Genomic DNA, 15,706 nt, shown 5'->3' with positions numbered 1-15,706 from the left:
TTGGGAAAAGTTTTGGGAATGACTTTGGCATGGCCCGATGTAGGATCTTCTTGACTTTACTTCTCCACTGTGTTATTTCTTTTCTGAAAAGGAAATCCTGAGCCTTGCTTTTGATACCCTGTGACTACATGATTGGCTGTCAGATATGACATTTTCCTGGAATCAGACCGAGCTAAGGGAGTTTTCCCACAGTTATAGTATATGACATTGTTCAACCTATGTCTCTCCTTTTCCTTTTATAGCAAGTTTCTAAAATCAAGAAGTTTTATATTTTATAAATCTATTAAAAATAGATTGATACTGGAACATCTCTAAGTTACTATTATAGGATGCAAGTATGAACATTTTACAATTTTAACCTGTTTTGTGGTCAAATTATAATATAGGGATGATATCCTCCTAAAAGGGAAATGATGTTTATTTTAAGTTGTCTTCATTACCTTGGTGACACATGAATCTTCTTTCTTAAAACTAATCCATTGTGATTCCTCTAAGTAGTTTTATCTGTAACCTGATATTAACCTGACAATGTAATCATGATTATGAATTTATGGAAAACCTTATATATTTGGCTTATAGATAAGGGATCCATGGTCAGAATGAGTTGCCCAGTCCCCTATTAAACAAAAGGGGAAAACTGAATGAATTGAGGGTATTAGGACAGCAAGTGGTTAATAGCAGGACTCTATCTTGTTACTCAAACCTGGAACTAACAGTCTTTTTGCCCTATTGGGAATTTCACAATGATAGCTGGGACATACTTTTCCTGTAGGTCCCTTCAAGAAATTAACCTCATGGGATAAAAATGCCATTCCATCATTGCTAAGCAGAGGGACTAACAAATTGTTGGATTTACTGCCTTAACCCCTAAGCTCACCATCCTAAGCCTACAGCTGTCCCTCCACCAACATCTCATCTTGGCCCAACTGGCCTCTTGTGGAATCTTGGCTTATACCTACTTCTTTCTTGGCCAAACCTTTGGACAAAAGGGGGAAATGCCAGGATCTCCATGCCAAGGCCACCCCTCTCTTTTTACCATTAGGAGACACTGTTTTCCAGAGCTAATGCCCAGCAAGCAAGCTATGCCTTGGGCTAGGCATAACAACCAATCCTTTGTGCTCACCCAATGGATGAACTCTGACGCAGCAAAATCCCAGAATTGTTTCTGCTCTGACAAACACCTGCAGGAACCAGGTTCCCATCTTGAAGCCCTGCAATGAGTCAGACTTGTCTCATTGTTGCTGTTAGCCCTCATTGCCATAGCAAAGGGTAGGCACTGCTATATGTATCAAGGTTTGGCTTTATTAAAAGGGATGGGAGGAGCCTCCTTCTAGAGAGGCCCTGGCACATGTGTCTGGTTTCTCTCCTCCATTGTAATAAAGAAAGCTTTTTGCTTATGACAGCTATTAGCTCTTTGGTTTTATTTTGTTTTTATTTTATTTCATTTCTTAGAATTAACTGTTGTCATGATAACCTGTGTAAGAGCTTTGGTATTTTCAGGGTTAACAGCAGTTGTGTAACCTCTGTGACTTTTTGGTCATTTGTTTCAGAGTTGACAGAAACAACAACTTCAGTAAAAGAAAATGGGAAAAAATCATCAAACCCAGAAAAATCACCAGCCTTTCTATATATTACCAACAAAATCCAGTTGGAAGAGAAATTCCATTCAAAGTTACAACAGAATGAATAAAATATTTATGAGTTTCCCTACAAAGATACAAAGTGTGGTTATATGAGTGGTCATATATAAATGATTACATATAAAATCAGAGTAATTATATACAAACTATATCTAAATAATTAGAGGAATATACATTGCTCATGGTTGAACCATGCCAAAATAATAAAAATGACAAATACCTAAATTAATTTATAGATTTAGATCCATACCAATCAAACTACCAACGGTTACATCCTATAGGAATAAAAAACAATAACAAAGCTCATCTGTAGGAAAAAAAAGGTTGAAAATCTTAAGGCAAATATACTGTATTTCACCACATAATTGTCACAAATTTTATGCTAAATTTTTTTTTGCAAAAAAGTGGGGTGCGAATATTATGTGAAGCTTTAAAAATTTGTGCCAGTATTACTTAAAAATTATTTGTTACTAAACTGTCTTTGGTGCGAGATTAGGATGCATGGAATATTAGTGAATTCTGATTGAATTACTGATCGAAAACTGATAATGTATATGCTCTGAGAAACTAGGCTTACAGCTCATAATGTGTGAGAGATAAATGCATATCCATGTGCCACTGGTGAATACATTACTGCTCTGTTTACTTTTTAAGCAGCTTGATGAACAAAACTATACCATGCCATTATTATGCAATGAAAGGTTATAAACCAATTTTTGCACTGAAAAACAAAACAAAACAAAATAGGGTTTGACCAATTATGCAGTGGGGACAATTATTTGGTGAAATATGGTAATATACCCTCTGGGCTCACTCTCCCAACTTTCACCAACATATGGGCAGTTTGGTTTTCCAGAGAGGTGGCTGCTAGGGGTAACCTGTGGACAACTATCCTAATTTGTGAGCCCCTTGCTTGCCTTTTTCTTGGGTGATAGTTAAGATGCCTCTGTTTAGCAAAGGCACTTACTTAAAGGCCATAACAAGAACAGTAGTTACAAACAATCTCCTCTCAAAAACCTAGGGCAGGGATGGGGAACCTGTGGCCCCAAGGCCATGCCTGTGTGGCCCTCTAGGTCCTCAAGTGCTGCACTTCACAGAAGAAATCCCCTTAATAAAAGGATTTATTCTGTAAAACTTGGACTCAGTCAAAAGACTGTACCCAAGAACCTAGAAGGCCACACGTGGCCTAGAGACTACAGATTCCCCACCCTTGACCTAGGGTATCGTCTCATCTTTCTTGACCTCTCTGCAGCTTCTTTTCCTGAATCTTGATTACCTTGTTTTCTCCTAAATCTCCTCCAACCTGTTTCAGGTACTCAATCTCTTTTTCAGGATTGTCACTCATATCACCTCCTCCTCTCTATGCATGGGTGTTGCCAGGCCATCTTTACTTTTCTTTCTATACTCTCTTAGTGTTATTAGCTCCCATGGGTTCAATGTTTATCTCTATGTAGATGATACCCAAATCTAGGCCAAGTCTCCCTCTTGAGCTCCAGTCCCAAATTACCAAACTGACTGTTGTACGTCTTGAACTGGGCTTCTCACAGGCAACTCCAACTTGCCCCAAACCCTCCCCTCTTCTTAACTCTCCATTTCTTTTGAGGGTACCATCTTTACTCTAGATACCCAAGTTTGAAACCTTAGAAATCATCCTTGATTCTTCCCTTTCATTCAACCCCTACATTTAATCAGTTGGCACATCTCACCAATTTTATGTCAATTCCCTTTTTCTTCATTTACACAACCATCACTTTTAGTCCAAGGCCTCATCATCTCTTACCTGGACTATTTCAGTAGTTCCCTAATTGATTTTCCTGTCTCAGTTCTCTTCTTTCTCTGATCCCTCTTACTATCTATCAGTTGCCAAAGTAATATGAAGTTCCATTGGTTCCCTCAAAATCTGGCTCCAGCCTACTTTCCCAGGTTTTATTGCATATTACTGTCATTTTTGTACTCTCTGTGGTGTGTTGGATACAGCTTATATAGACTTTCAAGAGCCTATTGCTAAATTTTCAGCACCTGAATTAAATTTACGCCCTGGAAATCTGCAAGTGCTACAAACACATCAGAGCTAGATTTAATTGTTTTGTTGATTGTTCAAACTTAAGAAAGTGACGGAGAAAATGTTAATAATGCAGATTAAACTTACAAGTGTATTGGGAATACATTTTTTTTTGAGAGCCTGTCATTAAACATCTACCTGCTCCTTGAATAAAACATCCTACCTACTCTTCCCCAGTTCTGCCTTAGAGGATACGTAGCTTCCTTCAAAGCTCAGCTAAAGTGCCACATGGAAGATAGAGGAAGCTTATCCCAATCCCATAAATTATTTCAATTATTAGTATACTGCTCACAATTATTTTGTATGTTGTAAGACAGGTAACACAGCACACAGGAGGACTGCTAGCACAGGTTCACTCTTGATCTGGTCAGACAGGAAGAACAGGAAGACAGCTAATAATCTTACTTTATTCTTGTCTAGTCTTTTTTTATTTTATTTTATTTTAATTTTAATTTTTAGTTTACAACACGCGGTTCTACATAATTTTGAGTTCCAGATTTTCTCCCCTCCCTCTCCCCTCCCTCCCCAAGATGGCATGGAATCTCATATAACTACCAGGTATAACTTCACATTGAATTAATTTATACGCTAGTCAAGTTGTGGAGAAGAATTATGACCAATGGAATGAATCATGAGAAAGAAGAAACAGAACCAAAATAAAAAAAAAAAACAAACCAAAAACAAAAACAAAAGAGAAGAAAAAAAGGCGAGTATGAAGTGTGCCTTAATCTGCATTCAAACTTCGTAGTTCTTTCTCTGGATGTAGATAGCATTCTCTATGGTGAGTCCTTTGGAGTTTTGTTTGCACCTTGTGTTGCTGAGAAGAGTGAAGTCTGTCAGGGTTGGACCTCACGGAATCCATATATCTGTGGTTGTGTACAATGTTCTCCTGGCTCTGCTCCGCTCACTCAGCATTATGTCATGTAGGTTTTTCCAGATTGTTATGAAATCCATATCATCCCCATTTCTTATGGCACAATAGTATTCCATTACCTTCATATGCCACAGCTTGTTCAGCCATTCCCCAATTGATGGGCATTCCTTTGATTTCCAATTCTTGGCTACCACAAAAAGAGTCAGTATAAATATTTTTGTACATATGGGTCCTTTTCCCGCTTGTGTGATTTCTTTGGGATACAACCCTAGAAGTGGCATTGCTGGGTCAAAGGGTATGAACATTCCTGTGGCCCTTTGGGCGTAGTTCCAAATTACTCTCCAAAATGGCTGGATCATCTCACAACTCCACCAGCAAGGTAACAATGCTCCAATTTTCCCACATCCTCTCTAGCATTTATCATTTTCCCGTTTTGTTATTTTAGCCAATCTGACAGGAGAGATGTGGTATCTAGGAGTTGTTTTGATTTGCATTTCTCTAATCAGTAGTGATTTAGAGCATTTTTTCATATGCCTATAGATAGCTTTAATTTCTTCCTCCGAAAACTGCCTGTTCATATCCTTTGACAATTTCTCAACTGGGGAATGGCTTGTATTCATATATATTTGCTCAGTTCCCTGTATATTTTAGAAATGAGGCCTTTATCAGAGATACTAGTTGTAAAGATTTTCTGCCAATTTTCTGCTTCCCTCCTAATTTTTGTTGCATTGGCTTTTTTTGTACAAAAATATTTCAATTTAACATAATCAAAATTATCCATTTTGCATTTTGTAATGCTCTCTATCTCTTGTTGGGTCATGAATTCTTTTCTTTTCCATAAATCTGATAGGTAAACTATTCCTTGCTCTCCCAAATTACTTATAGTATCAGCCTTTACTCCTAAATCATGAACCCATTTTGACTTTATTTTGGTATATGGTGTAAGATATTGGTCTATGCCCAATTTCTGCCCTACCATTTTCCAATTTTCCCAACAGTTTTTGTGAAATAGTGAATTATTAGCCCAGAAGCTGGCTTGTCTAGTCTTCTCCAGAGGGTTGCTGATAATGGGAGCACCAACTCCTACAGCATTCCCTAATCACCCTTCTTGCAGGGGCTGATGAGAAGGTGGGGCAACTACCCCTATGTCTTGATGGGGTCAATTGACATAGGTACAGCTTGTACATTCCCCTAAATCCCCTCAAGCCTCAATGGGGGCCAGTTAAGACAAAGACAGATTCCCCCAAGCCTTGATGGGGGCCAATGAAGGCACACACACAGCATTCCATCTTGTTCAACCCTAAGGCTTCCCTACTCACTGACCAATGCCCACCTGCTTTATAGGGCAACAGACAAAAAAGGCATATTGCCAGCAAAAGCCTCACAATTTTACACTACCTCACTGTTATGTATATTTATATATGTTTACGATTTAAGCACAAACATTTATATTATTTATTGTTATATAATGATATATTATGATGATATCCATCACTATGTGTGGGACAACAGACCACCAGCTCAAATAAAAAAACAGAGGTGTCTCGGTTTTCTCAAGGTAGAAACAAAACAGAAGCTTTATTTGATCAAGTCTCGCGAGAATTGGACATCTCCCACTACCAGGGCGGAGATGGTAGTGCAGAGAGGCAAGGGGGAGAAGGCAAGCAAGGGGATATATAACCTTGTACAAACAATTCTAAGAAATTCCACCCCTAGAGGCTGGACCCCTGTCCCTATTTGCTGGGACAGGTGGCCTCACAATCTATCCCAGAATAAGTTTACCCAATACTAGCACAGAAACTACAGAATTACCTTATAGGGAAATCTCAATGTTAAGATGACGGCATGCGAGTAGGCTACGGGAGGGGGAGAGGGGGAGAGGGGGAGACCACCTGATTTCCCCAAAATCATATGATTTACAGGAAAACGAAACTTAGGCCTAGTGAGGTCTACATCCTAACTAAATTTGTACTATTTGAGTATTACCTTGCCTGATTTATTCATAGGGAAGCTTTCACAATCTTGTATCCCCCACAAATATATAATGCTGTACAAGCATAGTGGAGATGTTTACAAGTCATGAGCCTGGGAAATAGAGATTGTTATGGCTATGGATCCTGGGACACTAAACTCTAAGAAAGAATAACAAAAGTCCACCTTATACACTAAAATCCAACTTACATATGTATTTTGCATTTAAGTGTCTAAGTTTTGCTTTGCATTTAATTATATATATATAAAATATATATGTGTATGTGTATATATATATATATATACACACATATATATATGTACATATTATTTTCCCCAATAGAATGTAAAATCATCAGGGGCAGTTAGGTGGTGCAGTGAACACTGGCCCTGGAGTCAAGAGGACCTGAGTTCAAATGCGACTTCAGACACTTGACACACTTACTAGCTGTGTGACCTTGGGCAAGTCACTTAACCCCAATTGCCCTGCCTTTCCCCCTTCAAAAAAAATGTAAAATCATCAAGGGCTGGTTTTTCTTTTAAATTTTTGTTTTTATATCTCCAGCATCAAGGACAGTGTCTTACATATATTAGAGGCCTAAAAAATGCTTATTGAATGAATAAAAAAATTCACATACTAAGAAGCTTATCAAAGTAGTTTGCAAAGGGACAAATTTTTAAGTAAGTGGAGCTTGTTAGATTAGTTTGTGAGCTCTTTGAGGCAGGGCCTTTCTTTGTCTCCCTAGCCCTCAGCACTGTGCCTTGGTATATAATAGGTACTTAATAAATTACTTGAGGAAGCTTACAATTTTACACTTTTCTTCCGTATATCTATAAGGTGCACACCTTTAGGTTTTACTAGCTGTACCAATATTTTATATAATTATTCTATTCTAAATTATATTGGTTTTACATAGACTTATAGAACAGTGTACAATTACAGACAGCTTCAAGTAATTAATTAAGAACCTATGTACCAGGCACTAAAGGCTGGGGAGACCGAAAAGAGAGAGAACCAGTCACTGCTCTCAAGGAGTTCATAGGCTAATCTAACAAACTTCACTTGTTAACATGAATTTCTCCAGGAAAACCAAAAAACTTCCCAAACTGAAGTTAAATAAAGTGTTACAGAAATGTAAGCTATTATTTCCTCAGCAGGGAGAAGAAAAGTACAGGTGACAGTGATTTAACCGCTTACTACTTGAAATGTGGTACTCAATTAATATCATATCCCCATGACCGGTTTGAATTTGAAAGTTTGCGAATTATTCCTTTTAGCCTAAAAGCATCTCCTACAGTCAACGCTTTGGCTCCTGTCTTCTTACTTTATTTTTCCTCAGTCATTCCAGTAGGTGTCAGTGCTGAGTTGGAGGAAAATACACATTTTCTGTTTAGAAAAGTTAAGTCCAATTTCGGTATGAAGAAATCAATTAATCGAGTGAAAAGGAACTGTCATTTCATATATTTTTTTACAGGCAATTTATGTTTTAAGATTTTAAAATCAAAAAGAGACCGTGTCTCACTATCTTGCCCAGGCTGGAGTACAGTGGCTATTCACAGGCGCGATCCCACTACTGATCGGCACGGGAGTTTTGACCTGCTCCGTTTCCGACCTGGGCCGGTTCACCCCTCCTTAGGCAACCTGGTGGTCCCCTGTTCCCAGGGGGTCACCATATTGATGCCGAACTTAGTGCGGACACCCGATCGGCATAGCACACAGCAGCCCAGAACTCCTGGGCTCAAGCGATCCTCCAGCCTCAGCCTCCCGAGTAGCTAGGACTACAGGCGCGCGCCACCACGCCCGGCGAAAGCACAGCCTTGCATTTCAGCTAATCAAGACTTTGGGCTGTGACGTCACGCATGGAGGCGGCCCTAAAACCCAGAGTTTGCCCTTCTCTTTGAGCGTCACTAGGTTCCGCTGCGCAGGCGTCTACGTTCTTGCGTCGTCTTGCGTGAGGCCGTACCGGGGTTTGAAGAGCACATGCGTGGACCGTTTTCTTCCTTTTGTCTCCGGTCCTTGTTAGTGGCGCCATGGGTCACCAGCAGCTCTACTGGAGTCACCCTCGCAAATTCGGTCAGGGGTCTCGGTCGTGGTGAGTTCCGAGTAGGCTTTTCGGGGTGACCATCCTTGGGCATGGGGCGGTGTCTCGTGGTACCTGGAAACGGCGCGAGTGGAGGTGACGGGTGTAGCGGCCTTCCCGGTGTCAGGACTGCGGCGATGATCATGGCGGCCCCTGGCCTCCCCTGCGGTCCGTGTTGGGGGGAAGGGGGGATGGTGGAGGGTGAAGCTAGAACAGGGTGGCTGCTGCCACGGATGGGGTTCTGCAAACGAGGCCGTCTTTGCCTTTTCTCAGCCGCGTCTGTTCGAACCGGCATGGCCTGATCCGCAAGTATGGCCTGAACATGTGCCGCCAGTGCTTCCGGCAGTACGCAAAAGACATCGGCTTCATCAAGGTAGGCGTTTGGGCTGGCATCGAGCACTTAGGCTACTACCCCCACCTTCCCTCCCTGTCCCTTGATTTTGATGTTAAGAATTGCGTCCCTTATGGGGTACACATCTGATCCTGGCGTGATCGTTGGGTATGGAGCCCCTTTAAGCTGATGCTTAATTTAGGAATATCGTTAAATAACAGATGAGCCAATTTTGGCAATATCGAAGTGACTTAACTTCTTCCTTAGACCCTTTATCTTTGTGTCATGGATTCCATTTGCATTTTGGTGAAGCCTTTGGACCCTTCTCAGACTGTTTTAAATGCATAAAACTAGTATAGGATTACAAAGGAAATCAACTGTGCTGAAGTAGAATTATTAGAATATTTTTTAAAATTAGGTCATGCTAGCAGGTTAAAAAAACCATAGATATCTAAGTGGTAGAGGAGTTGGAGTTATAAAAGGGAAATACTAAAACTAAAAATTAGAATTGATATTTTCATTGGGTGATAGGATATAGAGCCGGACTGGATTTTTAAGTGCCCCCTGTATTTTAGGCACTTTGTTGCCCTCCCAGGAATACAGATAGCTTACTCTGAAAGAGTTGATTCCCTGAGGGTATTTAACTTATGCAGAAGTAAATGTAAGATATATCAAATAAATATAGAGTGATTTGGGAGGAAACTAAACTGGATATAATCAGAAAAACCTTTTCTTGGAAGGTGGCACTTGAAGCTGTGCATTGAAAAGAAGTTAGGGGTTCTAGGAGATTGAGAAGTATGAAAGATTCCAGGTATGAGGGATAGGGTTGTATAAAGGGTGGAGAGAGTCCATGAAAGACTACTGATTGTAGTGATGTGCTCAATCCAGTCAGTCAATTATTAAGTGCCCAGTCTTTATTAAGTGCCTACTATATTTCAAGACTGGACTAAGATGTGTACAAAGGAGGGAGAAGGACAGTCTGCTTACAAGAAGTTCATTATCTAATGAGGGTGATATGAAAAAAGCTGTGTACAACAAAGCTATATACAGGATAAATTGGAGATAATAGAGGAGTGGCACTAGTATTAATGGGGTACTTAAAAGCTTCCTGTGGAAGGTAGGATTTTAGTTGGCACTTTAAGGAAGGCCAGAGATGACATGAGGATAGAGAGAATTCCAGGCAGGGAGAGCAGCCAGTGAAAATGGCCAGTCAGGATGTGGGTTGAGGGACAGCAAGGAGAAAAATGTCATTGGATCAAAGAGCGTGGAGGGCTTGGGGGAGCAAGGTATAAGAAGACTAGGAAGGTAAGACAGGACGGGTTGTGAAAGTTTTTGATGCCAAATAGGATTTTGTACTTGTTGGTGGAGGTAATAGGGAGCCCTGGAATTTATTGAGTTGTATGGGAGTGTGGGGTATAACAGTTGAGTATGGATTGTAGACTATGTTGCTGGCCTCAGGGACTGGGAGTATAGTGGTACCATCAACAGAAACAGGGAAATTAGGAAGAGGGGGAGTGGAGATAATGAATTCAGTTTTGAACTTGTTGAATTTTAGATGTCTTAAGGGATATCCATTCACTCTGAGATGTCCAGTAGTCAATTGGAGTTGGCAAGACTGAGATGCTAATCTTGAGGTTGGATTGAATCATCAGCATATATGATAATTGAATCCTTGGGAGCTGATGAAATCACCAGTGGAGTAGTATAGTGTAGAGGGAGGCTGAAGATTCTGACTTTGAGGTACCTATGAGATATTCTGGAATTGTCCCCTGAGGCATTGAAAATTAGCAAGAGTTGGGTTCTTTGAGAATCTAGAGGGAAAACAAAACAAATGTTCATTGAGAAAAAGTGTTGCAAGTTTTCTTTACTTTTACAATCTGGCGTACATGCTAGGCACTTAATGAATGTTGACTGAATGATTGTAAAAAAAAATCTTAACCTTGTTTCTGTTTTATTTTTTCCAGTTGGACTAAGTTATATTAACGGATCTTGCTTACACTGACCATCAGTGACTATATACCATTTTACTGGATTCTGGACGACTATTTGATCTACCCTCCTAAAGATCTGATTCTGTTGTACATTCTATGCTACCATTTGCATATATGATTAAAAAGGTCATCCTCAGTTATTAAAATTCAGTGTGAACTTATTGACTCATCAACAAATTTTGTGAAAATAAAAATAAGGCATTGAACCATCTTTATCTCTTAGAGTTTAGTGCAGTAGAAACAAATGAAGCATAGAAAATGAATGTGTCTACGTCTAGTTCTGCTTCAAGTTATTGATAGCTTTGATTTTTCTTCCTATCAGACTTGGAAGGTCTTCAGAGAGCCTTTTAATTGATAACTGAACAACAATCCTCTCTAACACATAAGTGGTTATCCAGCATTTGCTGGATTCCTAGTTGTAGTTCAGTTGCTTGCTGGATGCCACTTTTGTGGCAGAGTACATTGGAGCCCAGAAGACCTGAATTTTCAAATTCCTTTTAAGTATATTTATTTCTAAAATTAAAATGAGGCACTTAGGAATAACTGCTTCAGGAAAAAAACTGCTTATTAGAATAAGACATATATACATCATCAGTAATGGCTTACATTAAATTCCTTTTCTAAAACAACTGTAGAAAAGTCACAATCTGCTTTAGGCAGCTAAAAGATTTGAAGTTGTGGAAGAGATGGAGAACTTGATAGGATTTTCCTTAGTGGGAGTTTCTTATGCCAATGAAATCACAGGTTTAGTCCCTGTCCCAGTAGTCAGGAATGGATGGATGTGAGATCAGGCGTTTCTCTGCTGTATTTATTGTAAGTTTTCATAATTAAAATTTTCCTTAACACATGAATTTCTCCAAGCAGATAAAGAATTGTATGCAAAAATTATGAAATGGAATTGTATACTATAAGAAAGGCCAGATTATAAGAAGAATTCAGGAAATAGTTGTATAAATTGAAAAGGCACATAATGGTTGCGATAAAAGGCAGCTGAATTAAGATTAAATATAACTATTGCTGAGGCTAGAAGAAAGATTCGTTAGGTGACAGTTATGGGCTATAGATGCTTAGTGTAGATGAAAGTACTGTACATAACTAGGTTTTGGTTTGGGGTAAGATAATTTAAAAATGGGGCATAAATTCAGATACGTTCAGTTTCAGTTCGCTTTGATTAATTGTACTTTGTTACAAAATAATGTAATTTGGGAAGTGACGCTCCCCCCCCCCAGAAAAAACAGCACTAAAACAAACCAGGAAAGTGTGAAAGATTGTTCTACATTAGTGATAGTCTACCAGTTTTATTTGTCTTGCTCTATACCTAAGGACCAGTTTTCTACTGTTCACCTAACATTAGCAAGAAGTGTCTCATCCTGTCTTAAATAAGTTGAGATGTAAGTGGCTAATATTAGTGAGCTGTGTGCCTTTGAGAACACCACCTCTTTAGTCATAAGGGGAAAAGTACTCTTAGAAAATCGAAGACAAGGGGCAGCTAGGTGGTGCACTGGCCCTGGAGTCAGGAGGACCCAAGTTCAAATCTAGCCTCAATACTTGTGATCTTGGGCAAGTCACTAATTGCCTCAAAAAAAGAATGTAAGACATAAGGGTCTGCAATATTCTAGACTTAAAGATTTACCCTGTAGTTTATGTGTCTATTCCTTCTACCCCCTAACAAGTGTGGAAAGAATTGCTAAGTATAAAATTGTGGGAAGTGGGAGGAGGTATCTTTCAAGATTTAAGAAGTGACTGAACAGGTAGTTAAATCAGCAGAGAACAGTGTCCTGAAAACCAAGGGAACTAAAAACAGTGAGTCTAGAGTATCAAATGTCATACAATATATTAATGTTATAGTCAAAACTTTAATATTTGAGGGAAATGCTTTAAGTTTTTTGCAATGTGTTAAGAAGTTTCATACTTGTGGAAAAGATGAGATGTGAGGTTTGGAACTGGTTGAATGAGTATGGTGATGAGTGGTTTCAAGTTGAGATTTCCCGTGGAGTAACTCCTCAGGTAACTCCTTGGTCCTCTTTCAATATTGTTAACAATGATTTGGATAAAGAGATGGCATCTTTATAACAGATGGAACAACCAAGATACTATATGACACTCCACATCGACTTCAGAAGGATCATTTTGTCTGAAAAAGGTCTGAGGCTTTTAGCATACCGCAATCTAAAAATGAGCAGCGTGATGCAACACTGGCTACATTAAGAGATATGGTTTTCAAGAATGAGGAGGTCATAGACCATATATATATATATATATATATACACACACACATACATGCTATGATTAGGCCATCTTTATATGCATTATATTTAGTTGAGGACACCACATTCTAGAAAAGACATCAACAAACTGGAGAGAATATCCAGAGGAGATCAAGAAGGATGGTGATGAAAGTTCTTCAGTCTATGTCAGAACTGCTTGGAACTGGGGATGTGAGAAAATGTGTGTGTAAGGTGTCTTCAAATACTTGAAAGGTGGTCATGTGAAAGACTTAAAATCCTTGGTTTTTAAAAGTATAGTCTATTCCATTCTTTGTGACATTGTTTGGTGTTCACGTCTGGCACCTACCAACGCATTTTTTGGGGAAAGCATTCATGATATAGAGGCATGAGGCTTCTGTATAACCTACAACTTTTGGCCACTCATTTCTTTCTTCTGGACCATTTGTTGTTCAGTCATTTCAGTTGTGTCTGACTCTTCTGACCCCATTTGGAGTTTTCTTGGCAGAGATACTGGAGTGGTTTGCTGTTTCCTTCTCCAGCTCATTTTACCCATGAGTAGACTAAGGCAAACAGGGTTAAGCGACTTGCTCAGGGTTATACAGCTAGTAAGTGTCTGAGACCAGATTTGAACTAAGGAAGATGAATCTTCCTGACTCCAGGCCTGGCTTGCTATGCACTGTACCACCTAGCTGCCTACCAATATGCAATATGTCATCCTTATTTTATGCTCTTTTATGGGCTCTGCTTAATATTGTGTTTTTGTTTTTTGTTAACCATTTTGGTTCTGCCCTTTGTATTTCAAAGATCATTCCCCCAGCAGACAAAACAAGCAGAACAAAAGCTAATTTGTCCTGCCAACTGTCTATAATCTACTGTGATCATCTCATTCAACCTAAGTAGAGATCTTATCACTCTTTTGCCTAATATAGCTTTAGAAAATATATTTTTTTCATAACCAACTGCCAAATTAATCTTTAAATGCCAATAGGCAGCTTCCTAGCAAAACCTCATCATAAACAGAAGGTGACCATAGCTCTAAGCCTCAGATTCCAGTCGCTAGTCATTTCTCATGATCCACAGCCACTTAAAAGAGATAAACCTACCCTAAATGAATGAATACATAGTGTTCATATTTTAACATGATTAAATACAGAGCCCATAGTTAACCTGTTAGTACATATATCTTGGACAGGCATAGTAGATGGGTAATAAGCTGGGTCCCAAATTAAACAAGAGAGCAGGCTGGATTGCATTTATGAAATTAATGTCATACTTACATTGATTCTAAACTGATCCTTCATACAAAAGCCCACCTTTTTAATGACAATTTCACTAACATCTTACTGTGAAGCTTTTGGAGATTATACTAATAGAACACAAGCTTTTGAAGGTCCAACTAAGTTGAAAAGTGCTAATCTGGTTACAGACTATATCTTTTTCAAGGGCTTATATTTGTAGGGCCATATCACTAGATTGGCTTTTTATATACATTTTTAAGTTAAAAATAAAAATATAAACCAAGTTGGTGCAGGGAAACAGATCTGTGTGTGCTTGGGGATATGATCTGGACAGGACCACAGAGCATTCTTGCACCTAGGGACTGAAAGAAGACCAAGAATGTGCACTGGGCAAGAGAAGGTACCAGACACACAGCAGAGCACTTAGACTTTGTGCAGGATGTGGGAACAGGTGCCAACTGTCAGTTTTGCCTCCTAGTTCCCAGTCATAGATTCAGGGTAGACTGAAGAGGGGACCTGGGCCCAAGGATTACATCCAGTGTAAGGACTTGGTTGAGGAGTGATCCCAGTATTGTATTGAGCAAGAGACAAAATTCAGAAGTGGCAGTTGTGTGGTTTGGATCCCCAGGAGCAGAGGTGGGTCTTAGTTCCAACTTCTATCCCAGTCTGAAGCCTGAAGAGGAATAATGAGGGCAGGAATCCCAGATCTAACAAACCTATAGTTCTGTCATTCTGGAAACAGTAGAACTTCCAGCTGATTGATAGTGGGTGAATCCAGTAGTAATCTACTGAAACTCCAAAGGAGGTAAACCTACAGGCCTGTTGCTCAGACTCAGACATAGGTCAGGAACTTGCAGAAATCTGACCAGAGAAAAGAGCAGTCAGATTGGATAAGAGTACTTTGGGAGCACATCCCTAATCTAAGCTGTCCCCGAGATCTTGGAATAATACAATGCTCAGTGCCCCAAGAAAGCAGCAGCAGCATGACCAGCCCCAACCTTTCCTCCAGAAGTATGAAGAGCCCCTCTGTACTGCCTTCTACACCTACCTAGCATCATACACCTTCTGTCAGTCGCCTTGTGTCAGTGAGTAGGAAAACAGTAGCAACTGAATAGCAAAAAACTATGGCTTTGAAACAGATTTCCAGAAACAAGTGCTTTGAGGGGTTTTGGAAAGTTATGAGCATGACAGTGTGGAACTAAAATGCAAAATGAAATTTGGAATCCACTTACCACCGAAGGCAGGAAAATGTCCTGTACTTTATTGGCTGTCTGGTTTAACTTGCACAGA

The 15,706-nt window shown here is 39.5% G+C and overlaps 1 protein-coding gene across 1 annotated transcript; it reads left to right on the top strand.

Annotated features, from left to right (window-relative positions):
- The first annotated feature begins 8,512 nt into the window (after positions 1–8,512).
- Positions 8,513–11,111, top strand: RPS29 (ribosomal protein S29). Its single transcript, XM_036735770.1, has 3 exons — positions 8,513–8,640; positions 8,902–9,001; positions 10,924–11,111. The coding sequence occupies exons 1-3, from the start codon at positions 8,579–8,581 to the stop codon at positions 10,930–10,932; spliced, it is 171 nt and encodes a 56-aa protein (XP_036591665.1). The 5' UTR covers positions 8,513–8,578; the 3' UTR covers positions 10,933–11,111.
- Positions 11,112–15,706: the final 4,595 nt, after the last annotated feature.

This window comes from Trichosurus vulpecula, chromosome 8, assembly GCF_011100635.1.
Source record: "Trichosurus vulpecula isolate mTriVul1 chromosome 8, mTriVul1.pri, whole genome shotgun sequence".
Lineage (NCBI taxonomy): Eukaryota > Metazoa > Chordata > Mammalia > Diprotodontia > Phalangeridae > Trichosurus > Trichosurus vulpecula.
The sequence above is the reverse complement of the archived record's forward strand: the minus strand, read 5'-3'. Positions and strand labels throughout refer to the sequence as shown.